Source organism: Protopterus annectens, chromosome 8.part0 (genome assembly GCF_019279795.1).
Source record: "Protopterus annectens isolate FY-2018-M chromosome 8.part0, PAN1.0, whole genome shotgun sequence".
NCBI classification, from domain to species: Eukaryota; Metazoa; Chordata; order Ceratodontiformes; family Protopteridae; genus Protopterus; species Protopterus annectens.
This window is the reverse complement of record NC_056741.1, coordinates 138,862,354-138,880,307: the sequence shown is the minus strand read 5'-3', so window position 1 is coordinate 138,880,307 and position 17,954 is coordinate 138,862,354. Positions and strand designations below refer to the sequence as shown.

The 17,954-nt window shown below is 38.4% G+C and overlaps 1 protein-coding gene across 1 annotated transcript in view; it reads right to left on the bottom strand.

The window, feature by feature from the left end:
• LOC122808162 (CD209 antigen-like protein B) overlaps nt 1-17,954 on the bottom strand; it is a 324,810-nt gene that overhangs the window by 9,365 nt on the left and 297,491 nt on the right. The window contains exon 3 of the mRNA XM_044079135.1: nt 17,102-17,265. Coding sequence (XP_043935070.1) covers nt 17,102-17,265 — 164 coding nt within the window. The remainder of the gene's footprint in view (nt 1-17,101; nt 17,266-17,954) is intronic.

Here is a 17,954-nt window from a genome sequence, read left to right as displayed (position 1 = left end):
ATAATCAAGGTAGTTAGTGGGGTGGAAAGAAAGGTAGTGGGTGGATGGGGTGGGTAATATTAGAGGGGGATTTGCAAGGGCATAGCCAGCATGTTTTTAGGTACGCTTTTAGTAAAGTTTTGAAGCGGGTGCATGATGGTACAAAGGTAATTGTGGGTGGGAGGGAGTTCCATAATTTGGCTATGGTGCAAGAGAATAGTGCTTCTCCAGCAGAGTTATTGGCTTTAGTGACCTGTAAGTGATTTTTGTTGCTGGATCTTAGTGGTCTAGTGGTGCAATAGGGTTGGAGTAGATTCTGGAGGGATGGGACTTTTAGTGGATGGTTTACTAGTTTGTGGGCAAGTGCAAGTTGATACCATTGAAGGAGGTGAGGGAGTTCAAGCCAGCCCACTTCATCAAGGGAGAGACAGTGGTGATTATGGTAGGATGCCTCTGTGGTGAATTTGGTGATTTTGTTGTAGCAGGTTTCGAGCTTGTTTAGATTGCATTGCCTTAGGTTAGTATATATTGGAGAGGCATAAAGTAGGGTGGAGATAAAGTGGGAATTTGCTACTGAAATCTTTGCTGCTTTGGTGAGAAGTTGCTTATTTCTGTATAATGCTCCCCGTTTTTTGTGGACTTTTTATATGGTCATAGATATGCCAATGTCATATTTTAGTTTGTCTATTTCAACTCCTAGCAATTTGGTGTTTTCTGTTGTGTGTATAGTGGTGTTGTCTTTTGCTGTGATTTTAAAGTGAGAGATGTTTTGAGTATGTTTGGTGGGTTGGAAGATGAGTAGTTTAGTTTTGTTTGAGTTGAGTATTAATTGGGCATTGGATAACCAATTTTCAACAGAGGAAAAGGCTTCCTGTGTGACTTTTTGCAGTTTGGGTAGGGACTGGGCTGAGCAGATGATGGTTGAGTCATCTGCGTATTGTATGAGTGTGCCATATTTGGTGGCAGAGGCTAGATTATTGGTGAAAATAGAGAAGAGTAGGGGTCCAAGGATGGATCCTTGGGGAACCCCTATAGAGACAGGTAGTTGGGGAGATGTGTCATTCTGCCATACAACAGATTGTTGGCGGTCAGACAGGTAACTCTGAAACCAGTTGGTGACTGATTGAGAGAAGGATAGGTTATTGAAGACAGAGATGAGTTGTTTGTGTGGGACCATATCAAATGCTTTAGATAGGTCTAGGAAAGTAGCAGAGGAGAGACAGCCATTGTTTTTATGTTGAAAGATAGTGTTGGTAAAGGAGAGTAAGACACTAGTGGTGTTATTGTTTGGTCGGAAACCATGCTGAGTTTTGGAAAGGAGGTTGTTAGTAAGGCAGTAGTCTGAGACCTGAGAGTGAATGCATCTTTCTAGTATTTTGGGGAGTGGAGAGAGAATAGCAATGGGCCAGTAACTGGTTAGTTCTGTGGAGGGGCCACCTTTGTAGAGGGGAATTATATGTGATACTTTCCATGGTATGGGAATGTAACTTTCTGAAGAGATTGGTTAATCAAGATGGATACTGGGTAGGCTAGAGTATCAACTGCAATTTGTAGGTATTCACTTGGGAGGTTGTCTGCTGCTAATTTGGTGGGCTTAAGTTTAGTTAAGAGGTTTTTTTTATGTTGGAGGTAGGAACAGAAGAAAAAGAGAAGACAGTGGAGAGATTAGTAGTTGAAGGTGTGGGTTGGAGTGGAGGGGGGTTGTGTTGTCTAGCTAGTGATAGTATGGTTTGTGTGAAGTGTGTGTTGAATGAGGTAGCAATATTTTCGGAGGTGTGAGGGATGTTAGGAGGAGGGGTACTGACTTTACCTGGGTGGAGGATGGAGTTTATGGAGGACCAGAATTGTTTGGGGTTGTGTTGGGAGGAGTCTAGGGCAGACTGGTAGTACTGGAATTTGTCCTGTTTTATTATCTTTTTGACTCTATTGCATAGTTCTAGGAATTTCTGTCTAGTTGAGGGGGTTTTGGTTTTGTGCCAGTGCTCCCAGGCTTTATCCCTGTTTTTCATTTCTGACTTAATGGTTTTCTGTTGCCATGGGGAGGGCTGTGCTTTGGTTCTGGAAAGTCATATGGGGGCGTGGTAATTAAGGATGCTCAGGAAGGTAGTATTAAAAAATTCTACTGCGTCATCAAGACTGAGGTACTGTAGAGGATGCCAGTTACATTCTTTGAGGGATGAGATGAATGTGAGTGGGTTAAAGTTTATTTTTTTACGTATTTGACGGTAGATGACAGGTTTAACTTGGTATAGGTGTTTTTTGAGTAGGAATGTTGGGGAGTGATCACTGAGGCTATCCGATAAGCAGCCTGCTATATATGACTGGGGGCTCTTACTGACTAGTATCCAATCCAGGGTAGTGTGTTTGTTGGAGATTTTATTTATCCTGGTTGGCGACTGGACTAGTTGGGTGAAGTCATTAAGGTTTAGATGATGGGTTGGATGGTTGCCAAAACAGGATTGCCAGTCAATATTGAAATCACTTAAAATTATAGTTTCTTGGGGGAGATGGTGGGTAGTCTAGCTGAGGAGGTTTTCTAGTGGAGGGATGTTTTGGCCAGGTGGGAAGTAGCATCCAATTATGTTGATGGTTTTATTTTGAGGTTGGTATATATTATTTCTTCATTGCCTATCTGTGAAGCTGATGATGTTAAGAGCTGGATGTTTAGATGCTGTTTAAATATTATAGCTATACCACCTCCTTTCTTGTTTAGCCGGTCTACTCTTAGTATGCTGTAACTGGTAGGGAGGATTTGTTCACTGGTAATGTGAGGTTTTAGCCAGGTTTCTGTGAGGATAACTATATCTGGGGAGTACAAGTCTATGGTGGCATGGAGCTTATGGATCTTGTTGGATACACTTCTAATATTTAGGCTTAGTAGAAGGAGGTCACTTGGCTTTCTATTGGCTGTGATTTGGGAGAAGTTGTGGTTTCTAGTGTAATTATGAGGAGTGGGGTTGGAGATGGTGGGGCCAGGGTTGGGGTGGATGTGGCTAGTTTTGATATGCATGAGATTATTAGTTTTCTCAGTTTTTGAATGTGTTTGTTTATTAGGAAACTTTATGATTGTGCTCTGTGAGTAATAGGTATGGTGGGAGGGTTACTATGTTAAGTTGTAGTGATGCTTTTTGTTTGAGTAATATAGTTGATAGAATATGTGGGGGTGCATAGGGACCTCATATTTGAATATATCTCTATTTGTGCAATTATTTAGACTTAGTTTGAGAACAATGATAGCATTCTCTCCTTACAAAGCTGTTGTGCTTACAATACATTCAGGGTCATCTTAAACTGCAGTGGTGAATCCACATTTATTAGGTAACCCATTATCTTGGATCTATATTAGTTAATCGAAGTTTACTTACCTCGAATGGCTGTTCATCGAACCGACATCATCGACTGGCCATTCATCAAATGTTCAAATCAGTGAATGTTTTTCCCAGATAAATAAACTAGTTGGCCAACATACAAAAATGTGCCCTTTTCACCAATGTAATGCAATCACGGAGTTGGTATATATATATATATATATATATATATATATATATATATATATATATATATATATATATATATATAAGTGGGGGGTGTAGCCCCTCCATATTGTTGGCTTTAATTAATGTGTTTGTGTTTCAGATGGTGTGCTGGCCAACTAGTTTACTTAACTTGGAAAAAGGTTCACTGATTTGAATGTTCGTTGAACGGCTCTTTGATGATGTCGATTCAATGAACAGCCATTTGAGGTAAGTAAACTTCGATAATCCAATATAGACCCATTATCTTATAGCATATAATGCATGGTGCTAACCCAAAACTTTAGAGATTGTAGTTTATCTGTCAACTTTCTATACAGCAATGCAAACTAAAGGTTCCCTTTGGTGTCCTGTGAAGCGCAGACTAATTACTTGAATCTTTTGATAAGCTACCCATCAAACATGATATGAGTTTTATGGGAGGCATTAATTAGCCCTTTACATGTACAATGCCAACAAACATGCCTTGAGACTCCTTAACTTTGTAAATACCAACCTCCTGGTACAGGTTATCCTCTCCCTACCAGCAGTGTAACTCCTGACTGTGTCCTTACAAACTACTCCTCTTCCTTATCCAGCCCATTTGTCTCTACCACCTTGGAACATTTGAGCTCCTTATAGTTATCTAAATCCTTCCCACAAGCCTCAACACTCATAAATATCCACAGAATTTTGGAATTATTCCAAAGCCATCGTATTACCATCGCCATTATCATCATTAACCCCTTTTTCCCCCATTTTTTACATGGGGTCCGAGTGTTGTGTTAACTGTCACCATTGATTCAATGCCACTCTCCTGCCTTCTTCAGCACTCATGCCTGGCTGTTGCATATCTTCTTTTACATGATCCATCAACACCTTTGCTGGATGCCCTAATTTCCTCTTACCTTCTTCCTGTCTGTTCCAAATCTTCTTCACCAGATTGTCTTCTGCTTCTCTGCACATGTACTCAAACCACCATAATCTGTTCTCTTTGATCTTTTCTGCAATTGGAGCTACTTTGCTTCTGCTCTTAAGACCTAATTTCTTCATCTGTCACACAGTGTGCATCCTACCAGACTTCTCAGGCACTTCATTTCCATCACATCTAGTGTTCTCATTTGCTCTGCTTTTATGGTCCAGGTTTCTGTACCATACAGTACTACTGATTGCACCACTGTTTTATACACCATACTTTTCAGCTTCTTTGGCATTCTTTTGTCATAGACTACACCTGACACTCTATGTCAGTTGGCTGCAGCCCCTCTGATTCTAGCCTTGACCTTTTCATTCAGACTTCCCTTCTCCTCAATCTCCCTCCCCAGATTCTTGAAGCTATTAACCTGTTCCACTATCTTCCCTTCTATCTCAATTCTCAGCTTTTTCTGATTTCCCCAATTTGCTGTCATTACCACTGTCTTATCTATACTTAGTTTCATCCCTCTATACTTAGTTTCTTCCCATGTGCCTTCAGTTTTGCATTCATTCCCCTATCATTTGCTGAAGTCCTTTCTCAGAGTCTGCCTGTAATGCCACATTATCTGCATAAAGCAACTTTTTAATGTTGGCCGTCACCAATATGAACAGCGGTGGGCTCAGAGCTGAACCCTTGTGCACACCCACTCCCACAGCGAACCCCTCTGTGAGACCAAACACTATTCACACTTCAGTTATTGGGTCCCTGCACATAGCCTGCACTATTTCTACCAATGTTTCTGGGACTTTGAACTGCCCAAATCAGCTTTCTTGGAACATTGTCATATGCTTTCTCCATGTTTAGAAACACCCAGTTAGACTCTTTCCTCATTCCCTAGCTTCTCCTGAACTATTTGTCTCACTGCAAACATCTGATCAGTTGTGCTGCATCCTGATCTGAATTTGAACTGCTCATCTCCCATCTTATGCTCTACTACTCATCACTCTGTCCAGAAGTTTTATGCATTGCCTCTGTATTGCCCACAGTTGAGGAAGTCCCCTTTGTTCTTGTACAGTGGCATAGGTATGCTTATTCTGCAGTCACCTGGGATACGCCTTTCTGTCCACATTGCTATGATTACCCTCAGGAACAATTTCTCCCCTATCTCACCCAAACTCTTTATCATAGCTGCTGTGACCTCATCTGAGCCTACTGCTTTCCCTGACTTAATTTTCCTTAGTGCTGTTCTTACTTCTTCTATGGTGGGCTCCTCTTTTCTCATCATAAGCTATGCCTGGTGCAGCCAGCTTTTTACTACTTTGAGATATCTAGGACAAGCACACCCTGCATATTCACATTCTTATTGACAGACTTCCTCAGCATTCTCCTTGGAGTCCTACTTCCATTTAAATGGTTGTATAACAGAGGCACTTCCATCCACTACAAGAACAGTTGTAAACTGAAAAATAAGTTAATATAGTAGATCACCCATATAAACAATACTGGATCCTGCACAAGACTCTCTAGGGATCACAGCTAGCTGGGCGAGGGGACATAAGCATCTATATTAAAGAAAAACAAAAAGTATCCCATTCAACTATCTTGACACCAACACAGATTTCCTAATGTGGTCTATTCCTCTCTGTTATGTGACAGCTCCAATTTCTTCTCTTTCGTTGGCTCACATGTAGAACCGGTGACAGAGAGAGACTTCCTAGACCTTGTTACAGCGCAATTGAACAAGTAGCAGACAGGTCTGCACTAGTGTGCTCTTATGAGAAAAAATGATACCACGCAATGCCTATATCCCTAAGAAAGGTAAGCAGCTAGTGTTAAGCAATGAGGGTGCATGCATGCGTGTGTGTGTGTGTGTGTGTGTTTGTGTGTATGCTTGAGCACAAGGCAAGGTAGCCTCTCCCAACTGACCCTGATTTTGCAGAGCATCTGTTATATTTGCCTTATATTTTTGCCATCCCTCCTAAAATTTTTTTTTTTTTCTGATAAATCAGTGAGGATTACAGTAAGATAAAACCAATTATTAAAGTTCTATAGTTCTCATATAATCTTTAATTTTGTGGTAAATCAGTGTGGATTACATTCAATCAATAGTGCCAGTCATTAGGGCTTCATAGATCTAGTTGTAAAATGATTGTCTATTCAGCACCTACTGTTCTGATAACTTTTTAAGTGGATTTGAGTTGAGAGCTCTCAGCTGTCCCTAAGTTTGCACACTGTCACTGACTTTACTTTAACTTCCTGGGTTCTGTTTGTGAGCCAGTTTGTTATCCACCAAGTTACAGAAGGATTGACTTCTTTGCCTTTGTCTATTGCTTCAATAACTTTTTTGAATAAGTCTACAAGATTAAGTAAACAGGACTTGCCCTTGATGAATCTAAATCTGGGTTAGGTTGACAGTTTGTAGTTTACTTATATCCCTGTTAAAGGAGTACCGCACCCACAGACTCAAAAAACATGTTTAAAACATCATGGTATGATGTTTCCTACACTTTAACAGCACTCTGGGATTATTTACAGGATTTTAAATATTTTATATGTAATTTCAGACTCTGACCACCTGGAGGCCAGCATATTGACGTGGTTTGGATAAATCAGGTTGCCATTCAGTATCCCAGAAATCATTGTTTGGCTCAAAAATGTTACATCATGCAGGCCTCCGTTTGCCTAAAGCTCCTGTCATTTCATAGATGTTGCAAGCATACAAAGTACTGAGTAAAACAGAACAGTGTAAGTAACATTCCCTGCTGCTGAATGACTACTTAAAACAGAAACAGTGCAAATGTCACAGAACACACTCAAAGTGCTGTTTACTGCTGCCTTTTTTTCTAATTTAGTTTATATGGCACTAATTTGTGACAGTGAATTCCAGTCCATTTACTTCTCCCCTCCCCCATAACACTTAGCTTCCCTAGCTGTCAAAGTCCTGAGGGTAATTTGACCTGGTAATTCCATTGATTGGCAGATCTCAGCAGGGTGCTTGACTCATGTAATTTAATCTTTGCTCTAGCATTTCCTTTGTTAGAGGGGGCATTTTTTTTGCTGCACTATAGCCATGGCCTTACTTGACTGCATTCACATCCAGTTTATGTAGCAACTCCTGTAAGGTCTTGCACCAAGGAGCTAAAGAATAAAACATTTATACTATTAACCAGCTTAGATCTTTATTAATGTAAGTGTTAAGGTATCACTTCATGCTTCCACCTTGTTAAAAATTGAGATTTACATGTGCAAAGTGTGTTGATATGCAGTGTTTGCCTACATGTTTTTACTCCACTGGTTGGTTTGCAAAAAAAAAACCTTTTGCAGTGTCCCTGGATTTATCTCTGTACATACAAACCACATTGCTGTATTTTCCCCTTCCTTTTTCTTGTGTCCAGAAGTCACTTATAACAAAGTACATTTTTTTATTGATTTTTTTTTAATAAAGGACATCAAGGTTAATTTACCTTGAATGAGATAATGGATGCCACTGCAAAGAATCACTGTTGAAATATTTGTGCAGGGACAAAATCCCTTACTAAATCTATTTGCCAGCCTCCAGTTCAATTGGTGCTATGGCTTTAATATACTGGTGTGTTTGCTCATGCCTTCTAAATATCCCCACCATTACATACCAATTTTGCAGTGTAGTAACCACCCGACATGCCCATACACCTTTAGCCATCAATATGCAGCTACTCCTGTTCATGTGAGTATGTGAATTCATTTTCAGACTTAAGGTGTGGAAGCTGCACTGAATAATTCTAGGTGCTTGTTCAGGTTTCACATGGTACTTGCCTAGAGCTACTCTCATGTTAAGCCACTATGAATATGTTGCACTGCCACCTCTGATACCAGGGTAATGTTTTAATCTTTCTATTCCTGCACTGCACACTAGCAGTATCTGGTGCAAATACAGCAGAGAAGTATGCAAGCGATACACCACCTAAGCATCATTTGCCGTGCAGAATGTACAAGTATGCATACCAAATTTCTGTGTTTCTAAACATCGGCGTTACTACATTACTACTGAATAAAATTAACATATTGAAATGTAACATGACCTGTTACCAGATGTAATTACAATTTTTTCCTGTATAAACAAATTTCCATGATTCTCTGGCTGTTTGGTTTGATTCACTTTACTGGCTACCTGTAGAGCTTTGCTCTTTCTTAGCAAGTTGCAGTAAATATTTTGTTATCCGGCTGTTTACCTGGTTAGTTTGACTGGGCACACTATGAAAGTTTCCAGCAGCGTCATGGGGTAAAAACTCAAGGTGGTGCTATCTCAATGGTCTGACCTTGTACTGTAGAGGATTCAAAGAACTGAAAAAGTGCACATAATGATAAAGATGTTCTGCAACTTTCTGTAGAGTACCAGCAGGAAATGGATGACAAACAAGGTAATCTCAGTCTAAAAGAAAATGATCTAAGGAAAGAGAGGCTTGATTTAATAGAGACAGACTGACATATTAAGATTGATGAAAAAACAGATCACAGAAAGTAAATAAGACCCAAAATATTAGAAGTCTGGCAAAACCAATGAAAACAGTAATTAGGATGATTTTACTGTGTAACTGAATTAATAACATATTAAGTCTTACCGCAAAAACATAAGGGAAAGGAAGGGAAGAAATAAAATGCCACCATGGAAACATGGCATGGAGAGATTACTAAAAAAGCATTTTACAGCATCCCACATTCATGGATAAATGAATGCTTACAGATATATAAGATACACCCTACTTTAATCAATTACATTACAGTGGCCATGAAACAATGGCAAATCTCTTTGCAGTTAAGCCATAACAAAGGACAAATTATTATTCCAGGGATAAAACTTTAAAGGGAGATATTCCAGGGTAATTCTCTGTCGCTGCTGTTGTTTTGCACTTACCCCACTAAACTGTATACTTACCAGATTAAGCCATAGCTACTATTTGGCTACCAGAAAACAACCTAATTTAAAGACTGTTCAACTGCTTTTTGTGGATGACTTGCAACTGTATAGTTTGTCAAATGAAGAATTGACATCACAACTGCAATGGGTTAAAACTTTCTCAGATGATATAAGAATGTAATTTGGACTTGATAAAGATGCAAAATTAATGTTTAGTACAGGAAAGCTGGGATACGAATGTAATATAAAGGAACTTGAGGAGGAAGGAGTGTATAAACATTTGGGATTTGATGGGAGATCAGCAATAAAACTTGAACAAATGCAAATAAAACTCACTAAAGAATACTCCAGAAGACCAAAACTAATAATGGAAACTGCTTTGACATCTAGGAATAAAGTCCAAGCTTTAAACCAATTTACTGTTCCTGTTCTAACTTACAATTTTGGGGTGATTGGCCCCAAAAACTATTATATCAGTTGGACAAGAACACAAGAAAAAAGACATCATGCTTATTAATTGATATACAGAAATCAGTGTATACCAAGATTATATATTCCTTTTTCTGAAGAGGTATGAGCTTCCGCAAAATTGATTACACATATGGATCTGCAATAGTAGGACTGCATACATATCTGCTGACCTCACTAGATCCAAACTCAGTGAAAGTTGTGGAACAACAAAAATAAAAAACTTGAAGGAGAAAACACAATAATGTAAAACAATTATAGAGAGAGTTTGAAAACTCAACATTAGAAAAAATTCATATGAACAATTTACACAAACATTTCTGTTATCTTTCTATGTATAAAAGTATAACCCTGAAAATATCTGATCAGAGTAACCTAGCTCCAACAGGTCCTTATGCCTTAAATAAATGCTATGAATAATTGTCCCAATCAGAGACGTGACTCAGAGTTAGTCATACTGTTTTTACTTTGTAGAGAGATGCCAGTCTTAAGCTTATTAACAAAACAATGCAAAAGAGTAATAAAAATATACTTTCTTTAGCAAAGTAAAAGGAATTTTCAAATTACTAGTGATTGCAAATGATACCACTGATCAGCATACCTTGAAACAGTACAGATTTTCGCAAAATGTCCAGATTTTTGCCTGATATTTTTGGCTTGTTCCTCCTAAAATCTGTACTTTTCTGGCAAATAGTTGAGGATTGAAGTTATTAAATAATGACAGACATTTGAGTTTAAGACTCCACACCCTTCAGAAAATTCATGCCAATGCAAAACATATTATTCTATCAACTTTCTACATTTGTAAGAGCAATATTTAAAATCTGTCCCTATTTGTCCCCATATCATTTTAGTTTTTGTCCAGAATTTTTGCTCTAAGAGGTTGAGAGATATGCTGATCAGTCAGCACCCAGTAAACCTCAGCAAGCAGAAATTAATATACAGCAATGGGAGAATCCAATATATTGTTGTGTTTGATGCTGCTGAATGTGCTTTGCCTGAAATCTCATTGACTTTAGGACAACCCTTGATCATAAGCACACAACTGTAAGATGTTGAGGGTCTTATGCCCTTTCATTCTAAAATGGGGGTTTTACAAAATTCTATCCGATAAATACTCTCTGACAACTTTTACATTTCACTTCCCTACCAGTCCAGCATTGTTCCCACCAATTCTCATCAATCCCATGTTCTCATTGAAGATGCTGCTTTGCTGCCGAAGAATGGCCAATTTTAGGAGAGTATATTTTCACTGGTACAAATAATAAAGCGAGTACTGCCCTGGCTAGACAATACTGGGCTACTGTTATAGCACTACTGTAATGTCCCAGATCAGGTATTCTGAGCTCCCCTAACCTCACTAAATATACTGTAATGTCCCAGATCAGGTACTCTGAGCTCCCCTAACCTCACTAAATATACTGTAATGTCCCAGATCAGGTACTCTGAGCTCCCCTAACCTCACTAAATATACTGTAATGTCCCAGATCAGGTACTCTGAGCCCCCCTAACCTCATTAAATATATGACGCTTTTACGATATTTACAGTCAAATATCATTTTTGTAGCTCAGGGATGGCTATGTCCACCCGAGATGGGAAATATGTCATGATGCAAAAAAGCAAGTTTGGAATAGGAACATTTTAACTGTCCTAATCTTTGCCAAGAATGGGTAAAAGACATTATTCCAATTTTTCTTTTATCTTGCAAGTATCTGAATTAGTGGTTAATATAATTCTTGATCAAACTGGTAATTATGAACTAGTATGTACCCCAAGATATGAATGCCTTAACTGATATTTGTGGACTAAAGCCCCAGTCATTTCACAATGATCTTCTATGAGGTCTTATTAAGAGACATACATATTGTATTGTCTTTATTAGACTTGATCACAGAGAGTCTGACAAAGTGTTCAAATAAGGACTTCAGGGTGTTTTTCTATTGGAGGAGATAGCCTGATCACACAACCATCTACAGTCCACGTATCTGTAATACACTGATACTTCATGGAATGTATCCTCTAATCACTTATTTTCCTTATAAATATACATATAGACACCACTGCTAATATAAAGAGCAATAGCAATAATAAACACCCCTAACTAGTTCCCTGGAAAGTAGTAAAAACTCAGTGAAACTATAGGTTGTAACTCTGCACAAAAAGGGCACTGTAAAGTAATTTACACTAGTACACACTCACACACGCACACACACACGCACGCGCACACACACACACACACACACACACACACACACACACACACACACACACACACACACGTTATACCTTCACTTCTAGTGCTTCATTGGAAAGACGGAGAGAATCAAATTGTTGTTGACAGTCCACAGAGGCCACATATCTGCTGGAGTTCTTCAGCTGTTATGCACTGAAAGTTGTAGAAAACTCTAAGTGGGACCAAACTGCTGTTTTGCCCTGATACCTGCTGAAAGCTCTGCACTAAGGTACTAGTTGCTCTAGGTGAACAATTCAGCTAGTATTTTTTGTCTGGAAACAATAAGAATATGGGTCTAAAATTCTCAGTGTAGGAGGGATCTCTGCCTTGTTTATGAAATTAAACAATTGCAGCAACCCGGATAGAGTAAGGTAGCTATTTCCTAGAATATACATCTTCAAACAGTGTCAGTAGGTGGATGTCTGTTGTTATCTTAAAGGCTTTATAGAAGTTTAGTGGTATAGTATTAGACAAGGATACCTTTCAATGGCCTGGTACACCTCCCTCAGAACAAAAATGAAAAATCTGTGAAGCATGTCTATTTTCCTCTCCAAAACCTCTGGGCTATGAATAACCCCACCAATCGTCTGTAGATTCAGTATTTCACTTTTTAGACTGACTGTGTAATGTTTCATAAAAACTTCTTAAAGACTCTGTTAATCCCTAGCTGAGTGTATTCTGGAGTCAACTCTGTACTTTTCAGCATTGTAACATTTTGCTCACATCACATTTCCTTTAATGCCAAGTAAGTAATGTTGGGTCATTTTAAGTATTTAGTTCCCTCAAACACTCCAATTTTAAAGTATTTTAAAGATTTTAATTCTCTCTTATACTTATCTAATTGTCTTATAACCCTTACATTTCCATGCTGTATGTAATTCCTTATTCATCCATCTATGCTTACAAGTCATACCAAACTGTATGGCGACTCCGTAAGCTCCTTTCTAATTCCAAAATTTGTTTTTCCTAAGTTAGCAATTTTCATACTTATCTTTACAGTCCTATCCCCCTGTCCAATTGCAGACATCACTCAATTTCATTTTGAACACTTCCAAGCTTGTCACAGCAGACCTACCAATATTAGTGATTCAAATCCCAGATTTACCTTATATTTTAAGCCAATTTTTATCAGCTAAATTCTAAAGTAGGAGGAGGAGGAGATCCATTCTTCAACAGTACCTTGACAATAAGTATGTCATCCTAAACAGTACAAGTAAGACCATATTGTAGTCCAAAAGGAGTTCAGGCTTAAGATATAGGTCAAACATCCCTAGTAGTAAATGTACTTAATGTATATGTCTCACATCCCTAGTAGTAAAATATATTTAATGTAAATGTCTCACATCCCTGGTAGTAAATGTAATTAACATACAGGTCTCACATCTCCGGTAGGAAATGCATTTATTGTAGATGTCTTACATCCATGGTAGTAAACGTATTTAATGACTATGTCTGATATCCCTGTTACTAAATATATTTAACGTATATGTCTCACATCCCTGGTAGTAAACATATTTAATGTATATGTCTCACATCCTTGGCAGTAAACATATATAATGTATAGGTCTCACATCCCTGGTAGTAAACATATTTAATGTATATGTCTCACATCCTTGGCAGTAAACATATATAATGTATAGGTCTCACACCCCTGGAAGTAAACAAATTTAACATAAATGCCTCACATCCCTGGTAGTCGACTAGGAGAAATTTAAAAAAAATCAATATGACTCACTATACCTGTGTACGAGTCCAAAAAGTAAAATATTTTTCTTCATTGTTTCTTTCTCTGCATGGGTTTCCCAACCAGAGTTGTTTCTGCATCTCCTCAACTTTTACCATGCTCCAAACTAACCGAACACGTTCAGTGGGAATTTTATCCATTTAGAATGACTGAAGCACATAAAACCTTCTCTTTAAGAGTATCAGTAAACGTTGTTTCATCTCATCTATAGGAATGATAAAGGATTCAAAAGGTGCTGTTTCATGGTACAGACCACAAAACTTTCCTATCACCATTGTGCCCTCTGTTTTTAAGTTTTTGACTATACATCATTTACACTCTCCATGCATTCCTTTACCGATCGTTCTCTCATACACACACGCAGGCACTTCAAAAGTCATACACACACTCTCCATGCATTCCTTTACTGTTTGCTCTCTCATACATGCATGTAGGCACTTCAAAAGTCATACACACACTCTCCATGCATTGCTTTACTGTTCGCTGTCTCACACACACGCAGGCACTTTTACATTCATACACACACTCTCCATGCATTCCCTTACTGGATGCTCTGTCATACACACATGCAGGCACTCCTACATTCATGCACACACACACTTCATTCTCTCCCCACGCACTTGCAATCACTGCCCAAACAACACAAGAATCAAACCCACTACCCTTGTCTGCAGAGAGACATATTTTAGATGAAAAAATTCGTAGGTGGCAAATGACAACCGATGGGAGAAGCACAACAACATAATCGAGTGTTTGTCAGTGTGAGCATCCAATTATGATCTAACAAACCATTACTTTACACTCGCTAAGCTGTTTAGCGAGTATAAAATAAGAAAAAAAAAATAAACAGCTAAGCGAGTGTAAAATAATGGCTTGGAAGTTCGTAATGCACACACAAAACTTCAGACATCACAGGGCCATAAAGAAAAATGGTTGCTATTGGCAACCAAGGCCACGTGGAACAGCTGGCAAAGGAATGCCACAGGAAAGGAAATTACGTAAAAAAAAGAAGTACAGGGCAGTAAAGGAGTAAAACAGAGCCAATTTGCAGATTGAAGTGGGACTAATGCATCAGACAACGGACACCAAGTTTTTTCATTACACCTTCTCACTGAACAGATTACAAGACGGCACAACACCTACCCATATTGAACAGAAAACAGTGTACAATGTATTTCTACAAAAAATGTCATGCTAACCAATATAAATCCACGAGGGAAGCTGATGCAGAAAGAGACTCACACAAGGTTCCAATAGGGAAATACAGTGTACTGGAAACACAATGCTAAAAAGAAGTACCCTAAATCCTGCACTTGTATTTGAGCACTCAGGCTGGGGGAAGGACAAGGGAGTCATGACATCACAGAATGGGTGGGTCTCATTATTTTAGTTAGAATCATATGACGGTCGTGATGTCACTTTGGGGGAGGGAACTGGTTAAAAAAAATAAAAAAAAAAAAAAAAGTATCTGCACTGCCTGGCTTCGATGATGTCAGTAATTGGGTGACTCCAGCAAGCTTTATTCAAACGTGAGAGAATCATTTTGTAAGTGAAACCATCACAGCATGAGAAGGTAGGCTTCTGTTACAGAAGTAAGGGGGATTATAAAAATTGTAAATGCTTTATTTTTGTTGTTTTACAGAGGACAATGTAAATAGGGAGGAAAATGGCTGTGAAGTTGAGAAATACAAGAATGTTCCCTTCTATAGCCTTACAAATGAGACTGCTAAGGCTTATGGGTCTGTAATTACATGGGTCAGTTGAAGCTCCACCTTTGTGAAAGGGAATGACTGCTACTGTCCTTCATTCATCTGGCATGAAGTTAGTTTTGAGGGTGATAATGAATAGCTTCTGTAAGGGAATCAGACAATTCATGTTTTAGGCTGACCAGTAAGCAGTCTGACATTTTATCTGGTCCCATAGATGGTTCTTGGCCTTAGCACCTCAAGAACTTGTTCTTGGCAAATTTCAGGAGGTGTGTTAATGTGGGTATGTCAGCTGAGAATATTGGAGGGGACAGGGGAGTGAAGTTTGAGCTAAATTTGTCTTCTAGAAGATTGGCTAAATCTCCTAGGTCTAAGTATGCAATGTCATCTACTATTATCTCTGCACAATACAAGAATTGTTCATGAGATTTTTAACATAATTAAAGAAGACTTTGTTTTATCTTTTGCGTGTGACTATTTTACCTTGTATCTGGTTTTGGGTGATTTGGTCAAGGTCTAGAGTTCCTTATTTAGTTTAACACATTAAGGTGTTTACCTCAGATTTACTAGGTGCAGGATTTAAATCAAACATTTTAAAGGGGAATTAAGTAGGCTTACAATATCCCACAAGGGCAGCTAGCTTAGTACTTGCCTATGAACCTATAAAATATGAAGTGCACATAGTAAACATTCAAGGGGGTAGGGCCTTCATAACCATTCATTCAGACACAGACCCCCCCACACACACACACCCCCCCACACACACACACATTACAGTCCATCATTTAGCCACAGTATGATGAACTTACCAAGATGCTCCACTCCCTGGTAACTTGGATATAGTGCTGCTTATATGAGATATTTGTGGGACCCTTCCTGACAAGGGACAGATTTAGGATATACCCCATATTGTGTATGTGGGCCCCCAGTACTGGTGGGCTGAGGAATAAGATTGAATTCAGCAGTGACTTGTGTGTGTGTGTGTGTGTGTGTGTGTGTGTGTGTGTGTGTGTGTGTGTGTGTGTGTGTGTGTGTGCACGTGTGTGCGTGCATGTGTGCATGTAGCAAGCAAAGCTGAAAAATCATTCAGTACTTACTGTATCAAAATGAAAAGGTGTATTTTAGGATTGTAACAAAATTAAGTCTGTTAAAGCTGTTGCTGTTTTTCTAAAGTGGCTGCCCTTGCATTTTTGTGCACTCTTCTACTAATTACATCAATATGTGATAAAATAAGTCTGATTCCCTATATTATGCTTCTGAGGTCGGCAATTGTATGACAACACATTATACAAATGCACACAAGTGGTCAATGTGCAATTTTGTTAGTAAAGGTTACTACAAGAGGAAATGTACCTTACTCCAAGGTGCAGCAACTGTAAAGTTGCTTACATTAAGCAGGAAGGAGTGCATGCAACGTCTGGACAACCATGCCCCCCCCCCCATAAAAATATGTTCATACTTGACTAAATGCTGTTTTGTATGCAACAATACTATTTATGTTAGTTATTTACTTATTTCTCATATTTTGGCACTGGAATGAATTGTGCATTATTTTTACATTAAAAAAATCCAAGTTTATCACATTTGTCAATATTTTATAAAATTAGAGCTCTTGATTTGCAAATCTGAATATGTTTAATCTCACCTGTTCTGCTTCATTGTTGATGACCACCAAATCTGACAGCATAAGCAAGCAACTGTTCCTGCTCTCTGCCCAGTTTAATTTTTGATTTGAGAAGAAGTAGCTGCTGTTTCCAAAGAATGTTGTCCAACCAGAAACATTCAGTGTAGCCCATGGATATAGCCTTGCTGTGAATAAAACAAAAAAGGTAGTGTAAATTTTGGAAAAATGATTTTGGTGCAGATCTTGCAGTTTATTGCAAAGGAGTATGACTATGACTATGCTCTGCTGATATGCTTCACCTTGTAGTCCAAGGCTGGCTTCTCTCAGACTCCATTTGACCACTGTATGGCATTGAACAAGTCAGTTAACCAGACAGTGCTCATCCCTGATGGGTCTATCTAGTTAACAAATTAACAAACAAAATCTTTCCTAAATTACAATGTTTATTTACCAATGTACAAACACTGCATTTCTAAATACAATAAATGTTGGCAAATACTACACGTCAAAATATCAAGGTATATGGTATGTATGCATGCATGTGAAAAGCTTGGCCAAAAAAAAAAAAAAAAAAGTATTAACACAATGACAGCTAGAAAACGTTATGTGACTAAATATAACAGCAGTATAATGCTATTAGTAAATCACAAGGGAAGATTTCTTCTTTTTCTTCTAAGGACAAGTCTACTTTCATTTTCACTACAAAATAACAAATAAAGGCAGGATTTAGCAAGCAGGTTACATTGTGAATCTTATTATTTATGGATTCAGCAAGCCAACTAGAACTTTTGCAGTAAAAAATATTTTTTTCAAATGCCATTGCATGTCAGGATATATACTAAACCAGTCAAGTTTTCAAAAGAAAATTACTGTA